Source organism: Octodon degus, unplaced genomic scaffold (genome assembly GCF_000260255.1).
Source record: "Octodon degus isolate 3935 unplaced genomic scaffold, OctDeg1.0 scaffold00008, whole genome shotgun sequence".
Classification (NCBI taxonomy): Eukaryota; Metazoa; Chordata; class Mammalia; order Rodentia; family Octodontidae; genus Octodon; species Octodon degus.
In genome coordinates this window covers 2,202,818-2,223,473 of record NW_004524584.1, presented here as the reverse complement: position 1 = coordinate 2,223,473, position 20,656 = coordinate 2,202,818, and the positions used below count along the sequence as shown (strand labels likewise).

The following is a 20,656-nucleotide window of genomic DNA, read 5'->3' as shown; positions in this document are numbered from 1 at the left end:
AGAGTTTGGCTTTCAGTTTTCTTACGAAAATTTAACATTTATGATTTTACAAAGGGATGTTCTAATTAAGAGACTAGGATTTTCTTTTAATATTATGCTGCTCCCCATGGCATATCTGAATCTGCAGCATCATATTTAATTATTTGTGAAGAATTTATGAGAACAAGAGCAAGAAGCCAGGCATGGTGGCACATGCCTGCAACCTCAGATAGAAGGACCATTGAGAGTTCAAAGTCAGTCTAAGCTATACAGTGAGTTCAAAACCAGCCTGAACTACATAGTGAGAGCCTGTTTGATGGATGTATGGGTGTGTGTGTGTGTGTATGTGTGTGTGTGTGTATCCCCTCAGCCCTTGGGCTGGCTGTGACTTTAGCAGAAACCCCCACAAGGCAGAAAATGCACTCAGAAGCTTTTTTCAAAATAGGCCAACAAAAGCTGTGAGTCAGTGGAACATTGTCCTCTTCTGCTGGTGTTCAGCAAGTCCAATAGGAACCCCAGCCGAGTATCACAGCTGTCAATGGGAGATTCAGTGAATATCCAATTCTTTAATGTTAACTAACAATGTTAGTTACTTTTGGTATAGGGATAGATCTGTATTGGTTACTTCTTAATTTTGTCTTTTTGTAGACTCTAAGTCTTGAATACCAAAAATGTCTACAGCAAAAAAGAAAACCTGAAAACAGACAGTGGGTGCTATGTCAGGAGGCCTGGAGAGTGTCATTACATATACTGTGTAGTGAAAGCACTGCGTGTCCCAATCAAGTAGCAGAGAGCATTTTGACAAAAGTGCTGCTAAGCTTGGTGAAACTGACAGTAAAGCTTCTCAAACAGAAAAAGAAGACGTATCATTCTACGTCTTAGCTTTTACAGCTGTCTAAAACAAATCATCTGACAGCTGCCAGCTTTCAAATTTGACTGTACACAGTAAAAATATAAGCTCCTATCAAAATGGTCATGTTATCTGGGACTAATTCCCTTTCTCATAACTTCCCAAACAAGGAAAAAATCATGCAACATGCCAGGCATTGCGGTGCATATCTGTAAACCTAGCACTTAAGAGACTGAGGCAGGACTGCCAGGAGTTTGAGTAAAACAAGACCCTGTGTCTCTAAAACAAAACAGCAGGGCTGGGGAGATAGCTCAGCAGCATATATGCTTGTCTGGCAAGTTCAAGGTCCTGAGTTCAATCTCTACTATGGGGGTGGGGAGGATGCATCTCTGAGATACCATGTGGCAGAAACACTGTTAAACATCAAATCCTGCACATGGTAAATGATGTCAGTCACTAGCTCCTCACTGACTTATAAAAAGCATCCTCTTGTTCCATGTGTTTGGATGAATGTGCAAATATATCAGGGCTGGGGAGATAGCTCGGCAGCATATGTCCTGGCAAGTGCAAGGACCCAGGTTCAATCCCAGGTACCACATGCCAGACCCCAGGCGTGCCATGCTGGCCCCAGAACCAGGTGTGGTGGCACATGCCTGTAATCCCAGCACTGGCGAGGCTGAGACAGCAGGATCACTACATCTGTGAACTGCGTAGCAAGACCTTGCATCCCCACAAAAAAAAAAAAAAAAGCAAATATAAATAAGCATGCAAGACTACCAGTAATTTTGCATTATGCTGCTGAGGGCATCATGAGCTGGTGAAACTGGTATCCTTGCCTGGAAGAACACAGGCATATATACAATGCATTGATGGAGACTGTCACAGACATAAGATGAGAAAAAGTGGTTTCAATTACTAGTGATGAGGGACATTACAAGGTGGAAGCAACATCTGTTTTCATACCGCTCTCTGTTTAAGAAGCAAAATATGTAGTCAGGCATTCAGTTTCATTGTATTATATCTCAAGAAGCTCCTTGTGCCGGTGAAAGCAGCATAAATTAGACAATAGTCTCAGAGGTTGCAAAAATGGTAATTATGTCATGGCTTGTGCTTTTCACTGTCAACAGTTTCAAGCACTTCTGTTTGAAGTTCAGGCACAGTATGATGCTTTACTTACTAATGTCTGGTGGTTGAGCATGTACAAGTGCTGGAGACGTGTAGCCTTCTTGGATGAAATTAAGCTGCTTATGAAAGAATGAAAAAGGGCAGGAATATCCATAGCCCACTGATGTGGCCTGGCTTAAACACTCATGATTTTTACAGATTTTACACTATACTTTAATGCGCTGACCAAAAACTACAAGGTGCAGATACAGAGATATATGCACACTCAGGTTTATAGCAGCACAGTCTGTGACAGCTAAATCTTAGAAACAACCTAAGTACTCACCAACTAGTGAATGGATAAAAAAGATTTGGCTTTTTTTACACAATGGAGTATTATTCTGCCATAAAAAAGGCTATGCTCAAGACATTTCTAGGAAAATGGATGCATCCTGAATCCATACTCTTTTAAAATAAATCAGACACATGTGTAAGTACTTCAGTATTTCTCTAGTGTAAGAAACTGAAAGTATAAATAAGGACCAAAATGTATATATTACAAAATAGGAGTAAAATGTTCAAACGGGGAAATAAAAGAGAGGGGAGTGGAAAAGAAAAAACATGAGAAAAGAAGGAAAACACAGAAACAAGGCTTTCATAAATGGGAAGGGGAGGGAAGCTGAAGGAAGCATAGGGGAATTAAAAAAAAAAAAAGTCATATCATGTGCAAGTACAACTTCTCTACGATGAAAGTGATTACTATGCATATCTAAAACGTTGCAATGAGCAGGATTTGGTGGTGCACGCCTGTCTGTAATCCCAGCACTCAGGAGGCTGAGGCAGGAGGACTGTTGTGAGTTTGAGACCTGCCTGGGCTGCAAAGTGAGCTCAAGGCCAGCCTGGACTGCATAGTAAGAATCTAAAAAACAAACATAGAAACAAAGCACCATAAACGCAAAGGCAGGCAGGGGTGGCAGGATGAGGAAAAACTCTGTAAAAAGGTTAACATGTGAGGAAAGGGTTCCTGGATACCTATCCCTTATTTAAACTCCATTTTAATCTAAGTCAGTTTAGTGACTTTCATAAAGTACACATTTAAAAAAATTCAGGGTTAAACAGAAATGAATGTCTCAAAGATTAGGAACAGTTTTTTCCTAATTTATGCAACATTCCTACCACATATGGAAGCAAGAATTAAAAGGTACAAAGGGAACATACTGAGTGAAACTGAAATTTTTTGAAATTGAAAATTTTAAATATTACTATACTGAGGTGGTAATGTAGTTCAGTGGTATAGCACATGTAATCCCAGTACTCCTAACCTAAAATATTATTTAGTTCAGAAGTTCTTGTACAAATAATTTTTATACAATTCAATGAGTGAGTCAAGATTTAATGAAATTTTTAAAATATTTAACTTCCTCTAGAATATTTCACATTTAAACCATATGCTTATATAGTAAAAAAAAAAAAAATAGGGAACTGTAACAAACTATGTTAAGAATTCATAACGCTGTAGGAAAATAATTTGAACACCAAAAAAAGTAAAATGCAAACACAGATACATATACATATATACATATATATATATATATATATATATATAATCATTAAGTCAAAAACATATATATATATATATACACAAAATATATATAACTGTAAATAAAAGTAACAAAAACATGCCAAAATGTTAACAATGGTATTTTCAAAGGATTAGGTAGGATTATGGATTATACATTACTTATGTCAGTGTTAATTTTCTATAGATTCCAAATGCTATCAGCATATTCTTTATAAATCAAAAATAAAAATTAAATATATACACATACACTTTTCAGGACAGCACACCTACCTGGAACTGAATTAGTGGGTAATCACCAAACACATATTCTATTCTCCCAATGACTTGCAACACATAGTCAGCAGGCCTGGCCTCATCTTCCTTCCCGTGAATAGTCAAGCGTTTTTGGATTGCCAACTCATTTACCTTGATGGGATTCATATTAGGAGATACATGAAAGCTAAACACATCCTATGAAAAGAGAAAATAGAGAACTGAAGCAGGAAATTTCACGTTTGTGTTGAAAAATCACAATTAAAATCACTGTGTATTATGTATATATGTGCATAATGCCTTTCAATCTTTAAAGTTTTATACCCAAAGGATTTTTCTACATTCTAGATATGTTCCCATTTCCCATATAAAATTTGCTAAGATTTCCAGCAATCTGAAAGTCTTCTTACTGTATTCTAAACACCACAGCTGCCACATTTAAGATTACCCCCAATGTGAGATTATACTACAGTGCTACCATAACAAAACAGTATGGTAATGGCAAAACAAACAAACAAAACCAGACCCCGAGATCAATGGAACAGCACAGAAGATACAGAAACAAGTCCAAACACACTTCAGCTACCTTATCTTTGACAAAGGGGCCACAAACACCTTCATTGGAAAGAAGACAGCCTCTTTAATAAATCATGCTGGAAAAACTGGCTTATCATACTGTCTCTCAAGTAAATGTTTGTTTAAAAGAAAAAAGAGTAATAAATGAAAACAAGAGACAAGGAAAAAAATGTCATAGAACAGTCCTACTACAATGCTGTATATGGTTAGATTTCTAAATCTCTCTGTAAAAATATGTAACTGTTCATTCCTATTTTTTTAAACTTTTTTTCTTCATATTCTGTAGGCACTTAAAGTTTAACATATCAATACTTGATGGAAAATACCTGTTCCATGTTATGTCTAAGATGTTTGATAGTCAGACAGATAGTGAGGCTAAGCTCAACTGCCTATATTGTAAGGTAATAAATAAGCTTCTCTTCTGGAAGGTTAACAACCCAAGTTTTCAGACCAAAAATTAGAGAAAAAGAAGGGCTACAAGGACAGCCAACATTTTGGCCCTATCCTTTCAAAGTCAGTGAAGACTCAGGACATAGGAGAACCTATACTGTAACATCATGTACCTCAGTTGTGTCCCAAATTTTCTGATCAAGGAGATTATGGGGCTAAAGAGGAAAGTGATTGATGATGTACAGTATGCCTAAGGAGAGTTACATGGAGAGAAAACATTCTCTCAGGCTTTCACAAACAGCAAATTGGTCAAGCAATGGCTATGACTCATCCACATAGCTGACACTGACAAAGGATCTACAAACTGTGGTACAGGGTTTCAGGATAAATCCTGAGGGGATTTGACTGACCTTGGCAGACACAAAAGTTACATTTCTTGTTACATAGGTCTTGCTTTATCTTGGTCTTAACCATCCAGCAGAAAAGTATAGAAACAAAGTATAAAAAGTAAAACCACATTAATATGCTGAGTTGTAAAAGGCTGAAGTCAACAACTTCAGACATTGCCAGTCCTATGGATAACCCACTACTATTATGGACTACTGGACTATGTTGGAATATTTTGCTGAATTTATGTACCTACAATATTTAAATGACAATGGACTACCTATCTCTGACAAAACTAAACAAAAAAAGGGGATACAAATGACCATTTTGTATCTGTATATTCAAAATAGGAGAGATATACAGCTACTTTCTCTTAATTCAATAAATAAAAAGATTTGTACTAATAGTGTTTGTGGACAGGATATCATGTCTGCATCTTGTACTATGAATAACCACTAAGAAGACAACAATATGCAATGTATTAATTATTGAAACTGTCCTACTAATAGGTTTTAAAACTATCTCATTGCTATTTGTTTCTCAATAAAATTATTTTAAAAAGAAAGAAAAAAAAAAACTGGCTTACCATGTGCTGAAGTTGAAGCTTATACCCTTAAGTCTTACCATGCACTAATCTAAAATCTAAGTGGATCAAAGATCTAAAAAAATTAAAACAGAAACACATAATTTGCTGGAAGACAGAACAGGTGAAACTCCTCAAGACATAGGTGTAGGCAAAGACCTTGTGAACAAAACCCTGACTGCCCAGGAAATATAACAGAGTCAACAACTAGAAACACATCATATTAAAAAGCCTTTGCACACAAAAGAAACCACCAACAAAATGAAGAAACAAACCACAGGATGGGGGAAAATCTTTTAACAGTTATTCTTCACACAAAGGACTAATATCTAGAATATATCTAGCATATATAAAGAACTCAAAAATACCAGAACCCCCTGAATTTAAAGACCAATTCAAAAAAGGGTATTTGAAATCAAAAGGCACTTCTCAGAAGTACAAACAGCAAATAAGTATAATAAAAAATGCTGAACTGGTCATCTGAGAAATGCCAACTAAAAGAACACTGTAGTTCTATTTCCAGAAAGAATGGTTACCATCAAGAATTCAATCAATAACAAATACCGGTGAGGCTGTGGGGGAAAATAAACCCTTCTCCATTGTTGGTGGGAGTATAATTTGGTAAAAAACAATATGGAAATCAGCATGGAGATTGCTCATTAAACTGAAAGCAGAGGTTCCATTTGACTCAGCTATTCTCCTTGGTATCTTCTCGAAAGTTAAAGGTTTGATATCAGAGAAATATATGCACGTCTATGTTCATAGCAACACAATTTGCAATAGCTACATCTTGGAAACAAAGCAGCCCAGATGCCCATTAGTGGATGAATGGATAAAGAAAAGTGTGGTTTTTATACACACTGACATAAAAGGACAACTTATATGAAAGGCAATTTTAGGTGAATGAACACACCTTGCGAACATAATTTTAAGTGAAATAAATCAGACACACGTTTAAATATGTTTCTCTTGGGTGGGAAACTGAAAGGGTAAATAAGGACAATACTGGATGACAGTTTTTAAGAAATAGGAAGAAAATGTTTAAATGGGAAGAGGAACAAGAGATGGGATACAGGTAGAGGAAAGGAGAGACTAGGGATTAAAAAAATAAAAATGAATGGAAGCAGAAAAACAGAAAAAAGTTTTAAAGAGAAAAGAGAAGGATGGAAGGGAAGAAATGGAAATGGGGGGAAAAATTAAAATAAATTAAAATTATGTACAGGTACAAATTCTCTATGATGAATGTGACCATGGAAGAAATGGAAATGGGGGGAAGAACTAAAATATATTATGTACAGGTACAAATTCTCTATGATGAATGTGATCATTATGTGTGTCAAATGTATATCAATAAAAACAGCCAGGTGTGGTGGCACAGGCTGTAATCTCAGCACTTGGAAGGCTGAGGCAGGAGGACTGCTGGAGGTTAAGTTCAGCCTGGGGTACATTGTGAGTTCAAGGCTAGCCTGAACTACAAAATGTGGCACTGTCTCAAAAAAATATTTTTTAAAAAATGTGTGCCAATAAAAATAATTTTTTTTTAAAGTTTACTATCAGGGAATATATCATATGGATTTTTCCACTGATTATCTTTTCTCAAGAAGTTATAGAACCTAGACCGGGAATGTAGCTTGGTGACAGCATGAGGCCCTAGCTTCAATCCTCAGCTCCACAAAAACAAAACAAAAAATTTAGTCTCTATCAAAATTTAGTCTATATACTTTACACCAACTTAATAAATTAATAATTCTGTGCCAGCACGTGGAAGGCAGAAGAGGATTATTGAGTTCAATGCCACCCTGGTCTACGTGGTAAGCTGAAGGCCAGCTTGAACCACATATAGTGAGATCCTGCCTCAAAAGAACTAAAAAATATAATAAAAATAAAATACCTGGTGTTTTGTTGTTGTTGTTGTTGTTGTTTTTACAGAAATTGCTGGCTAACTCTCTGCCAACTAATTCCAGAAAATCATACTTAACCAAATGATCACTTATTACATTTCATCTCATTCTTAGTCTATGGTCCTCACTGCTGATAGTCTGCAGTTGATAGAAAAGTGACCAATTTAGAACTTTACAGAAGTAGAAGTGGAAACAGAGAATGCAAATAAGATGGAGTAGGTGCCAAGTGTCTTTTATTCAGATTGTGTCACTAAAGGACCGGCCAAATAGCTCAGCGGATTAAAGTGATCCCCTGGCCTGCTGCGCCAGCCCCACTCCTGGGGTATGCTGAGACAGCAATTGAGACTGGGCAATTGAGACTGGGCATGGTGACACAAACCTGTAATCCCAGCACTTAGGAGGCTGTAAACAGGAGAATCACTACGAGTCAGATCTAGTAGTGAGACCCTGAACACACTGCACACCCTTCCCTAAAATACACAAAATAAATAAATAACAGATTATGTCACTAATATTGTCTTCAATGGTGAAGGATTTTTATGAAATACATTGGCTATATATCGGGATTTTGGGCTTTTAAGAATATTCTTATTTGAATATTAAATAAAAGCCTATAAAATCCCTGTAATCCCAGCACTCAGGAGGCTGAGGTAGGAGCATGGCTGCAAATCTGAGGCTGAGTTGGGCTACAAAACGAGCTCAATGCCAGCCTGAGCTGTGTAGCAAGACCCTGTCTCAAAAGGACAAAAACCAAATAAAACCCTCTAAAATCTATGTGACTTCTCACAATCCTTCCTTTCTTCCTTTCTTCCTTCCTTCCTTTCTTCCTTCCAGAGATTAGTTTTTTCTCTCTTTTTGAGACAGGGTGTAAACTATGCAGTTCATACTGGTCTTGAGTTCTCTTTGTAGCCCACACTGGTCTCAAGCTCACATTAATCCTCCTGGCTCAGCCTCCGGAATGCTGGGGTTATAGATGTGCATCACCATACCTGACACAATTCTTTAAAATTTAATAATTTTACTGGTCCATAGAATACAGGTCTAAGAATCTGTGGCTTAAACCTTTTCAAAAGATTTTGCTTGGGAAAAAAAGCAGACTAGAAATAGATGTGTTAGCTACATTTCAACTATCTAGGAAGAAGGATTTTTTTTTTTGGGGGGGGGTGTCTCAGAATGCCTTCAGGGAAAGTCTGCAAGAATTCTGGGGATCCAACCACAGCATCTTAGCTTTTGGACTAAAAAAAAAAAAAAAAAAAAAAAAAACCTTCTGAGGGCCTGCCCATTAGCTCAGTTGTTTAAGTATCTGCTTAAACACAAGAGAAAGGCTAGGATGGGCGGGGGAGATAGCTCAGTAGAATAAGTGCTTGCCTGGCAAGCACAAGGGCCTGAGTTCAATCCCTGGTGCCACCAAAAAAAAAAAAAAACAACTCCCCAGTGCTTCTCCTGCTCAGCCTCCAGAGTGCTGGTATTGTAGGTGTGTGCCACTAGACCTGGCTAAAACAACTACAGAAAGTCTGGCTGAATAACTTCTAAACTTCTACTAACTTAACATGCTATGATTACTTAGAATCAGTAAGATTTCAAAATACTGTATCTTCATCTCTTATTTTCTCTTTTTTTTTTTTTTTTTTTTTGGTGGAACCAGGGATTGAACTCAGACCCTTGCACTTGCCAGGGAAGCGCTTATTCTACTGAGCCATCTCCCTGGCTCCTTCATCTCTTATTTTCAAAACATGTCCTTAAGCCAGGCTTACAATCAAAGCACTCCAGAAGTCTGAGATAGGAAGACTGTAAAATCAAGCCCAGCTTAGGCAATTTAGAAACTTAATGAGACTTGGTCTCAAAATAAAAAATAACAAAAAGACTGGGGATGTAGCTCAGTGTGAAGATCTCCAGCACAACACACACACACTTTACTGGGGCAAGCAGTTGTCTAGAATACACAAGGAAGGCCTTGAGTTCAACCCTAGCACAGTAGAACAACAACAACAACAAAGGCCTGTGATGTACTCCCATAATCCCAAGACTCTGGGATACTGAGACAGAAAGACTGCAAACTCAAGGAAAACTTGGGCAATTTAGCAGCTAAGTGAGATCCTATTTAAAAAAAAAAAAAAGGCTAGAGATGTAGCTTGGTCCAAAAGTCTTAGCTTCTTTCTATCCCCACTACCAGAAAGGGAAACAAACGAACAACAACAAAAAGCCTTTTCTTTCCATATACACTTCTTAAAAGAATGATTACATTAAAATTTTTATGTCCTTATAGAGACATGACTCATCTATAAAGAAACTCTGACTGACATAGATAGGTAAATTGTATTAAACCAAGCTTTCCAAATTGAATTTTAATCACTACAGTGAATTTTCCTAGTACACCTCTATGGGCCTTGCAGAAGTCCCTAAGCAATATTTTAAATGTGATAGTAGGATTTTATGTTATTAAAATTTTGACTCAAAAAATAAAAAATAAAATAAAATAAAATTTTGACTCAAGTTGAACATTATTTTCAATATCACAGGATAATCAATGGTGTTTTTCCCTAAGCCAGCCTGCCAGCCTCTCCGTTTCTTTTTTCTTTTTTTCCTTTTCTTTTCATGTTACTTTTCTCTTTCCTTCTCCCCTCTCCCTATTTTTCTCCCTCTTCATCTCTCAATACTGGGGATTGAACCCAGGGCCCCTGCCATCAATTACGTCCCATCCCATATTTTGAGACTCTCTCATTAAGTCACTAAATTGGGCAAGCTAGGCTCAAACCAGCAATCCCCCTGCCTTGGCCTCCAGAAGGCTTGGAGCTCTCACCCCAGCCCCAAGAGAAAAGAGATGTTAACATCCCCTTTAAGACTGAAAAGCCAATTAAATAGTGCAGTGTGTCAGGTGTATTCTAAACTACTATTCTACTGCATCAAGATATCATATAAGTGCAAAGGATGTTAAACTATTCTATAGAATTCTAAATATACATCTACCTTAAATCAAAAACTTTACTTTGTAATGGCACATTCTTATAAGAGATACTTTTTTTTTTTTTTTTTGCGGAACCGGGGATTGAACTCAGGCCTTTGTGCTTGCCAGGGAAGCGCTTATTCCACTGAGCCATTTCCCTGGCCCCTAAGAGATACTTCTAAGAATGGAACAATATTCAAGTAAAAATCAGAGATTACAAAATATTTCTTTAAAAAATACAAAACTACCTGACTATTTTCAAAATGAACAGCTACAATCAGCTTTCCTCCATAAAGCTTATCTTGTACGTTTTCAAGGGTGGATGGATCATGCTCTGGTGGGTATGTCTGCTTCAGCCAGTCAATCCACGATAAACCCACAAGTGACTGAATCTTCTCCTCACTGAATTTGCGCATTTTTCTTCGAAATTCATTCACTTCAGGATCCTTTAAGGCATCAAATTCATGGAGCCCTAGATACATTTTGTAAAGGTATCATTTTCAGAAGTTAATAATAACAAGAGAATACAAAATGTTTTTAACAAAAACTTAACTTATTTAGCTTTTATAAAGCAGACAAAACCAGGCAAGAATATATGAAAATAAAGAAATAAACAAACAAAATAAAATATCAGGAAGGAAGGAAGGAAGGAAGGAAGGAAGGAAGATTGGAAAAACAAAGGAATCAAGACATCATATATATAGGTACACATTCCCTATGATGAATATGATCATTATAAATATACGTGCAAATTAACAAGTAAACTTAATTACAAAAATGATAAATCTCAAGTACAGAAGACATGAAGTTGAATTTCTAAGTTATATAAAACTAAAGTCCTATGAAGAAATATAGATTGGTTACCAGCTTTATAAGTTACTGATACCTATTAATGCACAATTTAAAACCATACATAGGCAGTCCACATGGTGGTGCATTACCTATAATCCCAGCACTTAAAGAGATTGAAGCAGGAAGATTACTGTGAGTTCAAGGCTAACCTGGGCTAAACAGTGAGTTCAAGGAAAACCTGGACTATATAATGTGACCCTGTCTCAAAAGAATCAAAAAATAGGGCTGGTGAGATGGCTCAGTGGTCTAAAGCACCTAGTTAGAACAAGCTAAGCAAAGCACAGGGACCGCGGTTCAATCCCACAGCACCACATGCCAGCCAGCCCCACCCCCTGGTGGGCTGAGCTGGCCACACACACACACACACACACACACACACACAAATAAAATTTTTTTAAAAATAAAAAAATAACAGCAATAAGCTTAAAAATAATACTACAGGGGTCACTGATATAGCTTAGTGGCACAAGCACCTGTCTGGCAAGTACAAGGTCCTGAGTACCCACCCCCAAAAAGCCCAAAACAATAACAATAATAAAATGTATAAAAATATCCAGAGTTTCAAGTCAGGCATAGTGGTACATGTCTGTAATCCCAGCCACTAGTCAGGAAGAACGCCAACCTCGCCAATTTAGTAAGACCCTGATTCAAAAATAAAACTTTAACCAGCCATGGTGGCTCATGTCTGCAATCCCAGCATTATGAGAGGCTGTGCATCATAAACTTGAGACTGCCCTAGGCAATCTAGTGATTAAACAAGGCTTGCTCAAAATAAAAAGTCAACAAAGAGCTTCTAGCTCCTTGTGAAGGTCCTGGGGTCAGTCTCTAGTTTAGCTAAAAATAAAAATAATAAAAGTTAAAAGGGTTGAGCTGGGCAAGGTGGCTCATGCATATAGTCCCAACACTTGGGAGGCTAAGGCAAGCCCATCACTGGAAATTCAAGGCCAGCTTGGACTACCATGAATTTAAGGCCAGTCTGAACTGCATAGTACATAGACCCTTGTCTCCAGGGAAAAACAGAAAAGAAAAGAGAAGAAACGAAACGAAACGAAACGAAACGAAACAAGGTTTTGACATGAGGATAGAAAGTGGTTGCCCTGCACTCATCAGGCCTTGAGTTCAATCCCCAGCAATACAAAAAAGATTTGCTGCATGTTTAGACAGGTCAAGAAAAACAGGGGCATTTTCAAATATTGGTTTCAGAAGGCTGGTAAAAACCTCTGATTATGATTCATTTTTACCAGATGTAGAGAAATCACTGCAAGTGGGGCATATACGTTCAACACAGCAAATAATTAGAAGTGAAACAACAGCTCTGTAATTACTTAGAAGACTAAAAAATAATGATCAGCTACATCATCTTTCAGAAAAAAAATTTTTCAGCCTATTTAGGGCTATCACATCCTAAAAGTTCTACTGTTTCCTTTGGAAAGAGAAGACAGTTAAAAGGAAATAATAGTTTACTGTTTTCCCAAAAGGTATAACCTCACCATGTTCTGGTTATAGTCATAATGCATAAATAAGAAACTGCAAAAGTTGATTTGTAAGGTGTTAAAAGTTTATTCTAAAATACATTGACTCTTCTAAAAACAATAACTTACAGGGGTCTTACTAGGTAGTTCAGGATGGCTTTAAACTCGCTATGTAATCCAGGCTGACCCAAATTTATGCCAATCATCCATATCTCAGACTTTTTTTTTTTTTTTTTTTAGAGAAGGGTCGTATACAGGGTGTTCAGGGTCTCACTACTAGATTGGACTCATAGTGAGTGATCCACCTGTTTACAGTCTCCCAAGAGCTGGGATTACAGGCACGCGCCACCACGCCCAGTCTGGTCCCTGTGCCTGCTTGCAGGCACTTTAATCTACTGAGCTATTTGGCCAGCCCCTATCTCAGACTTTGAGTGAGCTGGGATTATAGGTGTGTACAACCATGCCTGGTTCAACATAAACTTTTTTCATACGTGCATAATCACAATGACAGCTTTTTTAGATAGTCTACAAAGCATAATTTATAAACAGGTAAGAGCAGTAAACTACTTAATTTATATAATAAGACACATATCCATTCAAATTGTAGGACATAATAATCTACAGAAAATTTTTCATAGGATTAAGTAAAAATCTGTTCTACTGAATAAAAATTAAAATTTTCTCAAAATCATCATAGCTCTAAAAAGTACAAAGTAATGTTCTCTAACAAGGGCAAGAAAAATATGTACATGATATATAATTCTAAAATATGTAATGGAGAGCCATGGAGATAGATCAGCAGTCTAAGCACCAGCTTGGCAAGCACAAGGACCTGGGTTTGATCCCGGTACCCATGCAGTGCTGCCCTCCCCTTCCCCCAACCCCCGCACTGCTCCTTGCGGCCACAGAAACCAGGTGTGGTGCCACATGCCTATAATCCCAGGGGAGGCTGAGACAAGAGGATCACTACAAGTCTGAGCTGAATAGGGAGACCCTGTACCAAACAAACAAACAGATTTTTTTTAAAAAAAAACCTTTTTAATAAGTAAAATATTTAATGGGGAAAAATAATTTCCAAAAATAAACCAGTCATTCTTTCAAGTAATCAAACACTTTAAGGGTCATCAAATATCAGTTTAATGTAAATACACCAACAAGGTTATATTCTAATATTCCCTAGAAGGAGTTACATGGTAATCATTATTAGCTTGAATTATGATAGGTTAAGACCAAAAAAATGATCTTAAGGGGGATAGTATTATGTTAGTCTACATTAGTGAATCCAATCAGTATAAATACTAAATCGGGGCTGGGGAGATGGCGCAGTAGAATAAGGGCTTCCTGGCAAGTGTAAGAGTCTGAGTTGAATCCCCGGTTCAAAAAAAAAATCAGCAGTATAAATACCAAGTCAGATCCAAAATCCTTCAGTGAATATTCTGGTTTTGTACTTAAGTCTTTAAAATCTCCTCCTAAGTAAACTTTTAGCTCCAAAATCAAGTCAATACCTTCTATAAAGCAAGATACTGAGATACCATCAGCCGCTGGGACTCCGAATATTCCATAACCTTAATTTTGTTACAATTTTCCATAGAATTAACTTGCAATGAATAATGTAGACATGACTCATCTTGACTCTACAAAAATAATTTTTAATTACAGATCATTTCAGTTAAGGAGTAAAATTTGTTTAAAAAATATGAGCTTTTGGGAACACAAAGCAGCTGAAAGTCTTGGTTGTATAAAAAAGTCAGTATTCTAGGTATAGTTCATAAAAAGGGTGCGTCTCTTAAAGGGCTCAAGCTATCTGCAGTAAAGAAATAATTTTCTTTCCAATTCAAAGGCAAATACCTTTGCAAAATAAAAATGTTTCATTAGTAAAGAAAAAGACATATAACACATAAGCCAGTATTACATTGGGGGTCAGCAAGATAGCTCAGCAGACTAAAGCACCTGCTTAGGCAAGAGCAGGGACCATGGTTCAATCCGGGGCACATGTTGTGCCAGCCCCATCCCCAGGCCAGGCTGAGTCAGTCACCAGGTCCAGGCATAGTGGTGCATGCCTGTAATCCGAGAGGTGGGGAGGCTGAAAACGAGGATAACCATGAGTCCTAGCTGCGTAATGAGACCCTGTAACAACCAAATACATTAGAGAGAGAGAGAGAGAGAGAGAGAGAGAGAGAGAGAGAGAGAGAAAAGATTTTCCTTTTTTGTTTGTTTTTTGTCTTTGAGACAAGTTCTCACCATGCAGTTCAGGCTGACTTTGAGCTCACTTCGTTTTTAAAAAATTTTATTATTTTATTTTGATACACAGTCTCACTACACAGCTCAGACTGGTAGTGATCCTCCTGTTTCAGCCTCCCCAGCACTGGGATTACAGGCTTAAACTGGCACACCCAGTTTCAGGGCGGGCACCACATGTGGTACCAGGGATCAAACCCAGGTCTTTGTATTTGCCAGGCAGGCGCTTAGACTGCCCAGCTATCTCCCCAGCCCTTGAGCTCACTCTGTAGCCCTGGCTGGTCTTGATCTTGCAATATTCTCCTGCCTCAGCCTCCCTAGTGCTAGGATTATAGGCATGTACTACTGCACCCCGCTCCAAGAGGAGTTCATAAATATTTAATTCTCTCAATTCTGTACTTACCTTATCTCAAATTGATACTCAGTAGTACATGGACTATACTTTGAAAAGTAATATCAGAATATACTTATTATATGGTTATACATGTAACATTAGAGATCAAAGAATTTGTACTAGGAGTTTTTAAATTACCTTTTCCTATAAGGACTCCAATTTTTGAATCCAATTTTTCTCCTGGATCACAACTTCGGGTCACTAACTTGAGAACTGGAAGAAAAGGCCTGACATCACAAAGTCTTCGTGTTTCATCTTCAAGTTCCTCATATACAGCAGTTTGATTCACACATGCAAACATATAGGAGTCAATGTCCAAAAGCAGGTTAAACATTGGGTAGTTGTGAACTTGCTTCCATAACATCTGCAGGAGTAAGTGACACATTAGCTAGAACAGTAACATTGGCATAACTGTACAAACATACCTGTGCAAGGATACCCGATGCAGTACTGTTCGCAAAAATTTTCAAAAACCACATGGACAACCCAAGTGTTCAGCAGTAACAGACTGGCTAAGTCTATACATTATAAAATTATGAAAAAATATGTTCTGATATGGAAAACCATCCCCAATACATTAAAGTTTTGTTAGTTTTTAAATGGCAAAGTACAAGCATACATATAATACTATCCCTTCTATATAAAGTAATATAACTACATAGAACATAAAACATGCATTATAAACAAGTTATTAAAAAGAAAATTACCCATGAAGATTAAGAATCAATATGGGGTCAAGGATGTAGCTAGCTCTATGGGAGAGTACCTGCCTAGTAGATTCAAGGCACTTCAGTCAATTCACAGTACCACAAGAGAGAGAAAAAAAAAAGTATTTTTATATTTAATATTCCTTCCTTTAAATAGATTCCTTCAAATAACTTCTAATAAAAAGGTAAAATTTAAACCATCATCATAAAAACTTTGTTGTATATTTTTCTATTGATCAGAAGTATTAACTTACTAACATTGTCCTGTCAGAGTGAGCACGTTTCTCATCATCTCCCATGTCTTCCAGCTGTTACAATGTAAAATAGTTTGCCATACTAGCACAGTAATGTACAGAAAGGATTACATAACTTGACAATAGCCAGTTTAAAACAAAACAAACAAAACTCAATGATACAGATGAGACACCTAGAATGAAACTTGTTAACCTCTACATTTTCTGACACAAAACAAATGGAGGGGCTGTGGATGCACTTCAGTGGCAGAGTGCTTGCTGGCATGAGTGAGGTCCTGGGTTGGATCCCTAACACCACCAAACACACACACACACAAACATGAGAAAGTACATGTAAGAGAAGAAAAAAAGTAGTTAAACAGGACTTCATCAAACTTAAAAATCAGCCAGGGACTATGGTGCACACTTGTAACAGAGCACTGGGGATAATGCAGGTTCAAGACCAAGTTAAGGGTCTACAATGTAGCTCAGTGGTAAAGCACTTGCCTAATGTGCATGAAGCTCTGGATATGACCAACAGCCAACCAACCAACCAGTAAACACAGAATTGGAAAACAATTCACTAAGTTCCATTTCTACCCAAAAGAACTGAAAGCAAGGATTCAAACAGATATCTGTACACCAATATTCCCAGTGGCATTACTCACAATGCCCACGAGTTGGAAACAACTCAAAGGTTTAGAAACATGCATGAGCAAACAGGATGTAGTATATATGTATAACGGAATATTATCTAGCCCTAAAAATGAATGAAATTAGAATGCATACTGAAACAAGAAAAGACTGAAAACATTCTGCTAAGTAAAATAAGTCACACAAAAAGGACAGCTATTTTGTTGTAGTATTCTTATATAAGGGGCATAGAATATGCAAATTCAGAGACAGAAACTAGGGCTGGGGATATAGCTCAGCAGCATAATACCTGCCTGGAAAGCACAAGGTCCTGAGTTCAAATCCAGGTACAAAAACAAAACGAATAAACATAAACTAAAATACATATCATCAGGACCTGGACTATATATAAAGAGAAGCTGTACAGTTCATGTTCGAGATGATGGAAAAGTGCCAGAAAAAGGGATAGTGATGATAATTGTGCAGCACTGTGAACGGGTATCTACTGATGCTATTATGTTTAAATTTTAAAGAAAGAAAGAAAGAAATGTAGTGACAGTTCAGTCACTCAGATATAGCCAGAGACTATGAAGTAGGAGTGAGGATTGGCATATTAGATATATTCATAAAAAGGGCATGTATGGTGGCCCACACCTGCAATCCCAGCACTCAGAAGACAGAAAGATCCTTGGGAATTTGAGACCAGCCTAGGCTACAAAGTGAGCTCAAGGCTAGCCTCAACTCCATAGTGAGACCCCATCTCCAAAAGACAAAAAAAAAAGCCATGTATCAAAATTATGATATGATTTTCATTATAAACATGCTCTGTTACAGAATACCATTTCCCCAAAATGACACAGAATATAAGCTAAGTTTTCAGAAATTTGATTTTAACATACCTGTTTAATATAAGAAATGGTAGCTTCCCGAGGTACCTCCAACTGGATATAAATCCCAGTGGGCAAAAGGAAATCCACAGGTATAGAGCCATCACAAGCTATCTGTGAATCCACTGCCCAGATGTCAAGGATGTCTGCCATAGCAGGAGGCATTATGAAGCTGAAGCACATTCATAACCACACAGCCCTAGAACAGTAAGTCAAACATAGTAAAATGGTCATTAGCCAAACTATACATGGAAGTATGGCAAATCTGCTGGGTATGCTGTAAAACAAACACTGAGGAGGCAGAAGCAGGAAAGTCAACATCAATGAGGTCAGCCTGGGCTGCACAGTGAGTTCAAGATCAGCCTTAACTACGTTCCAAGATTGCCTGACAGAAAAGGAGGGAGGAGAGAGGAGGAGAGGGAAGGGGAAGGGAGGGAAGGGGAGGGGAGGGGAGGAGAGAATTATGTCAGATATTCAGGAAACCCTGTACTTCCAACTACTTGGGAGGCTGAGGTAAGAAGATCACCTGACCAGGGGTATGAGGTTACCTATACAACATAGTCACCCCCTCAGAAGGAAAAAAGTATAGGTAGATACACGTGAGATAAAGCCCATCAATCTGTAACTAGCCTTTGGATTTTAACAGAGCCACTAATAGGAGGCCAACTAAATGATGCAGTATCTTAAAAGCAAGGGTAGCAGGCATGGTGGTGCATGCCTATAATCCTAGCAGGGAGATTAAGGCATGAGGACTGCTATAAGTCTGAAGCCATAAATTACCTAAATATAGTTTTAGGTATCATTTCATAAATTCTATGTACATGTATGTATTATATATGGCACCCAAATTCAAGGTAAGTGTATAACATCTGAAAGAACTGTTCTTTGGCCAGACATGGTGATTCATAGCTGTAATCTCAACATTTAGGAGGATCACTATGAACTCAAGACCAGCTTGGCTGTATAGTGAGTTTAACACAAATGAAAGTAAACAACCTTAGAGCAAGAATCACAGAGTGCTGAGAAATTCAATTAACAACCACTTACCCAATAATCTCCTGATTATATTTTAAGAAGTTGGGGCTGGGGAGATAATTCAGTAGAATAAGTGCTTGCCTGGCAAGCTCAAGGGCTTGAGTTCAATCCCCGGTTCAAAAAAAAAAAAAAAAAAAGAAGTATTAGGTTTATAGTCTGAGTTTTTCTCTACAAACACCAATGAAAATAATAATCAAGAAAGCTCAACTAGGCTGGGGATATAGCTCAGTGGCACAACACCTGCCTGGCAAGTTCAAGGTCCTGAGTTTGATACGTGGTACAAGAAAGAAAGGGGAGATGGAGGGGAGGGGAGGGAAAATGGAGAGGAAGGGGAGAACTAGGGAGGGGAGGGGAGGGGTGGGAGCCAGCCAGTTAGCCAGCTGGCTAGCTCTATCTCTAATCATATTCATCCCTTAACTCATGTCACAACACTCTTCATGATAGGACTCTGGCCTCTTTCTCCTTGCTTTTACCATCACTCTACGACCCAAGCCCTCATGCCTAAAAACTCAGACTATAAACGTAATACTTCTTATGTTTGCTTTCCTACAGCTAAAACAGCATTCACATGAAAAGTACTTATCAGATTAAACCCCAGTCCAACAAATGAAACACACACATGGACATAGCAAGTTCTTTTGGACATATGGACATGTTCACAATGGGGCTGAAATTGTCTGATCAATCTTAACATCACCAAACTTAGAACACCAAACATTTCTTCTCACAAAATGCAACAAGAAGAGCATGCATGGTGGTGCATGCCTATAATCCCAGTATTCCAGCGGCAGAGGCAGAAGGATCACTGCATGTTTGATGCCAACCTAGGCTACATAAGGACTTTAAGGCCTGTCTGAACTTCATAGTGAGGCCCTGTCTCAAAAAAAGAAAAAGAAAAAAGAAAAAAGAAAAAAGAAAAAAGAAAAAAGAAAAAGAAAGAAAGAAAGAAAGAAAGAGGCACCACTCCATACTTGGTTTTAAACAAAACAAACATGAATATGAGTCTAGGCCAGCCTCTAGAGTTGATCTACATACCAGTTTGCAGGAAGTACACTTGCAGGAAGCAATCAGCTAAGAGAATGTGGGATCTTGAACAAAGGTAATGACATGACTTCTGCAGCTAACTGATAACAAGAACAGAGGTTAAAAAGAGTAGAGAAGAATAAAAAGCGCCAAATTCAGTGTTAATTTGAACAAGTCATTATAAAAAAAAAACCTATCTTTGAAACAATAGAAGAAATTTAAATTCACATGGATTATAATAAAGAACAAGAAAAGGACACCCAAGAAGGGGGAAAAGTCAAGTTGTCCTCCCTCAGAGATACGATCCTAAGACTTTAAAAGACTAAAGACTTTTAAAGATGATCAATGAATTTCAGCAGTTTAGCAGGATATAAAAAAATCAACCTTTAGGGTCAGGGAGATAGCTCAATGCCACAGCGCATGCCTAGCAAGTGCAAGGTCCTGAGTTGGATTCCTAGAACCCCAAAAAAGTTTACAAAACAAAAGAAAAATCAATCTTCAAAAGTCAATAAATAAATAAATAAATAAATAAATAAATAAATGTCAATAGCTGGGGGCTGGGGAGATGGTTCAGTAGAATATGCACTTCCCTGGCAAACGCAAGGGCCTGAGTTCAATCCCCAGTTCTGCAAAA

The 20,656-nt window shown here is 37.7% G+C and overlaps 1 protein-coding gene across 3 annotated transcripts in view; it reads right to left on the bottom strand.

Annotated features, from left to right (window-relative positions):
- Pik3cb (phosphatidylinositol-4,5-bisphosphate 3-kinase catalytic subunit beta) overlaps window positions 1-20,656 on the bottom strand; it is a 172,673-nt gene that overhangs the window by 70,864 nt on the left and 81,153 nt on the right. Inside the window, exons 3-6 of one of the 3 annotated variants that reach the window (XM_004624978.3) lie at window positions 17,977-18,163; window positions 15,643-15,868; window positions 10,797-11,020; window positions 3,786-3,965 (exon numbers count right to left, since the gene is read on the bottom strand). In XM_004624978.3, coding sequence (XP_004625035.1) covers window positions 3,786-3,965; window positions 10,797-11,020; window positions 15,643-15,868; window positions 17,977-18,147 — 801 coding nt within the window. In that variant the 5' untranslated portion in view covers window positions 18,148-18,163. Of the gene's footprint in view, window positions 1-3,785; window positions 3,966-10,796; window positions 11,021-15,642; window positions 15,869-17,976; window positions 18,164-20,656 lie in introns of those variants that run through there. The other 2 variants (XM_023704972.1, XM_023704971.1) reach the window with 2 other exon arrangements.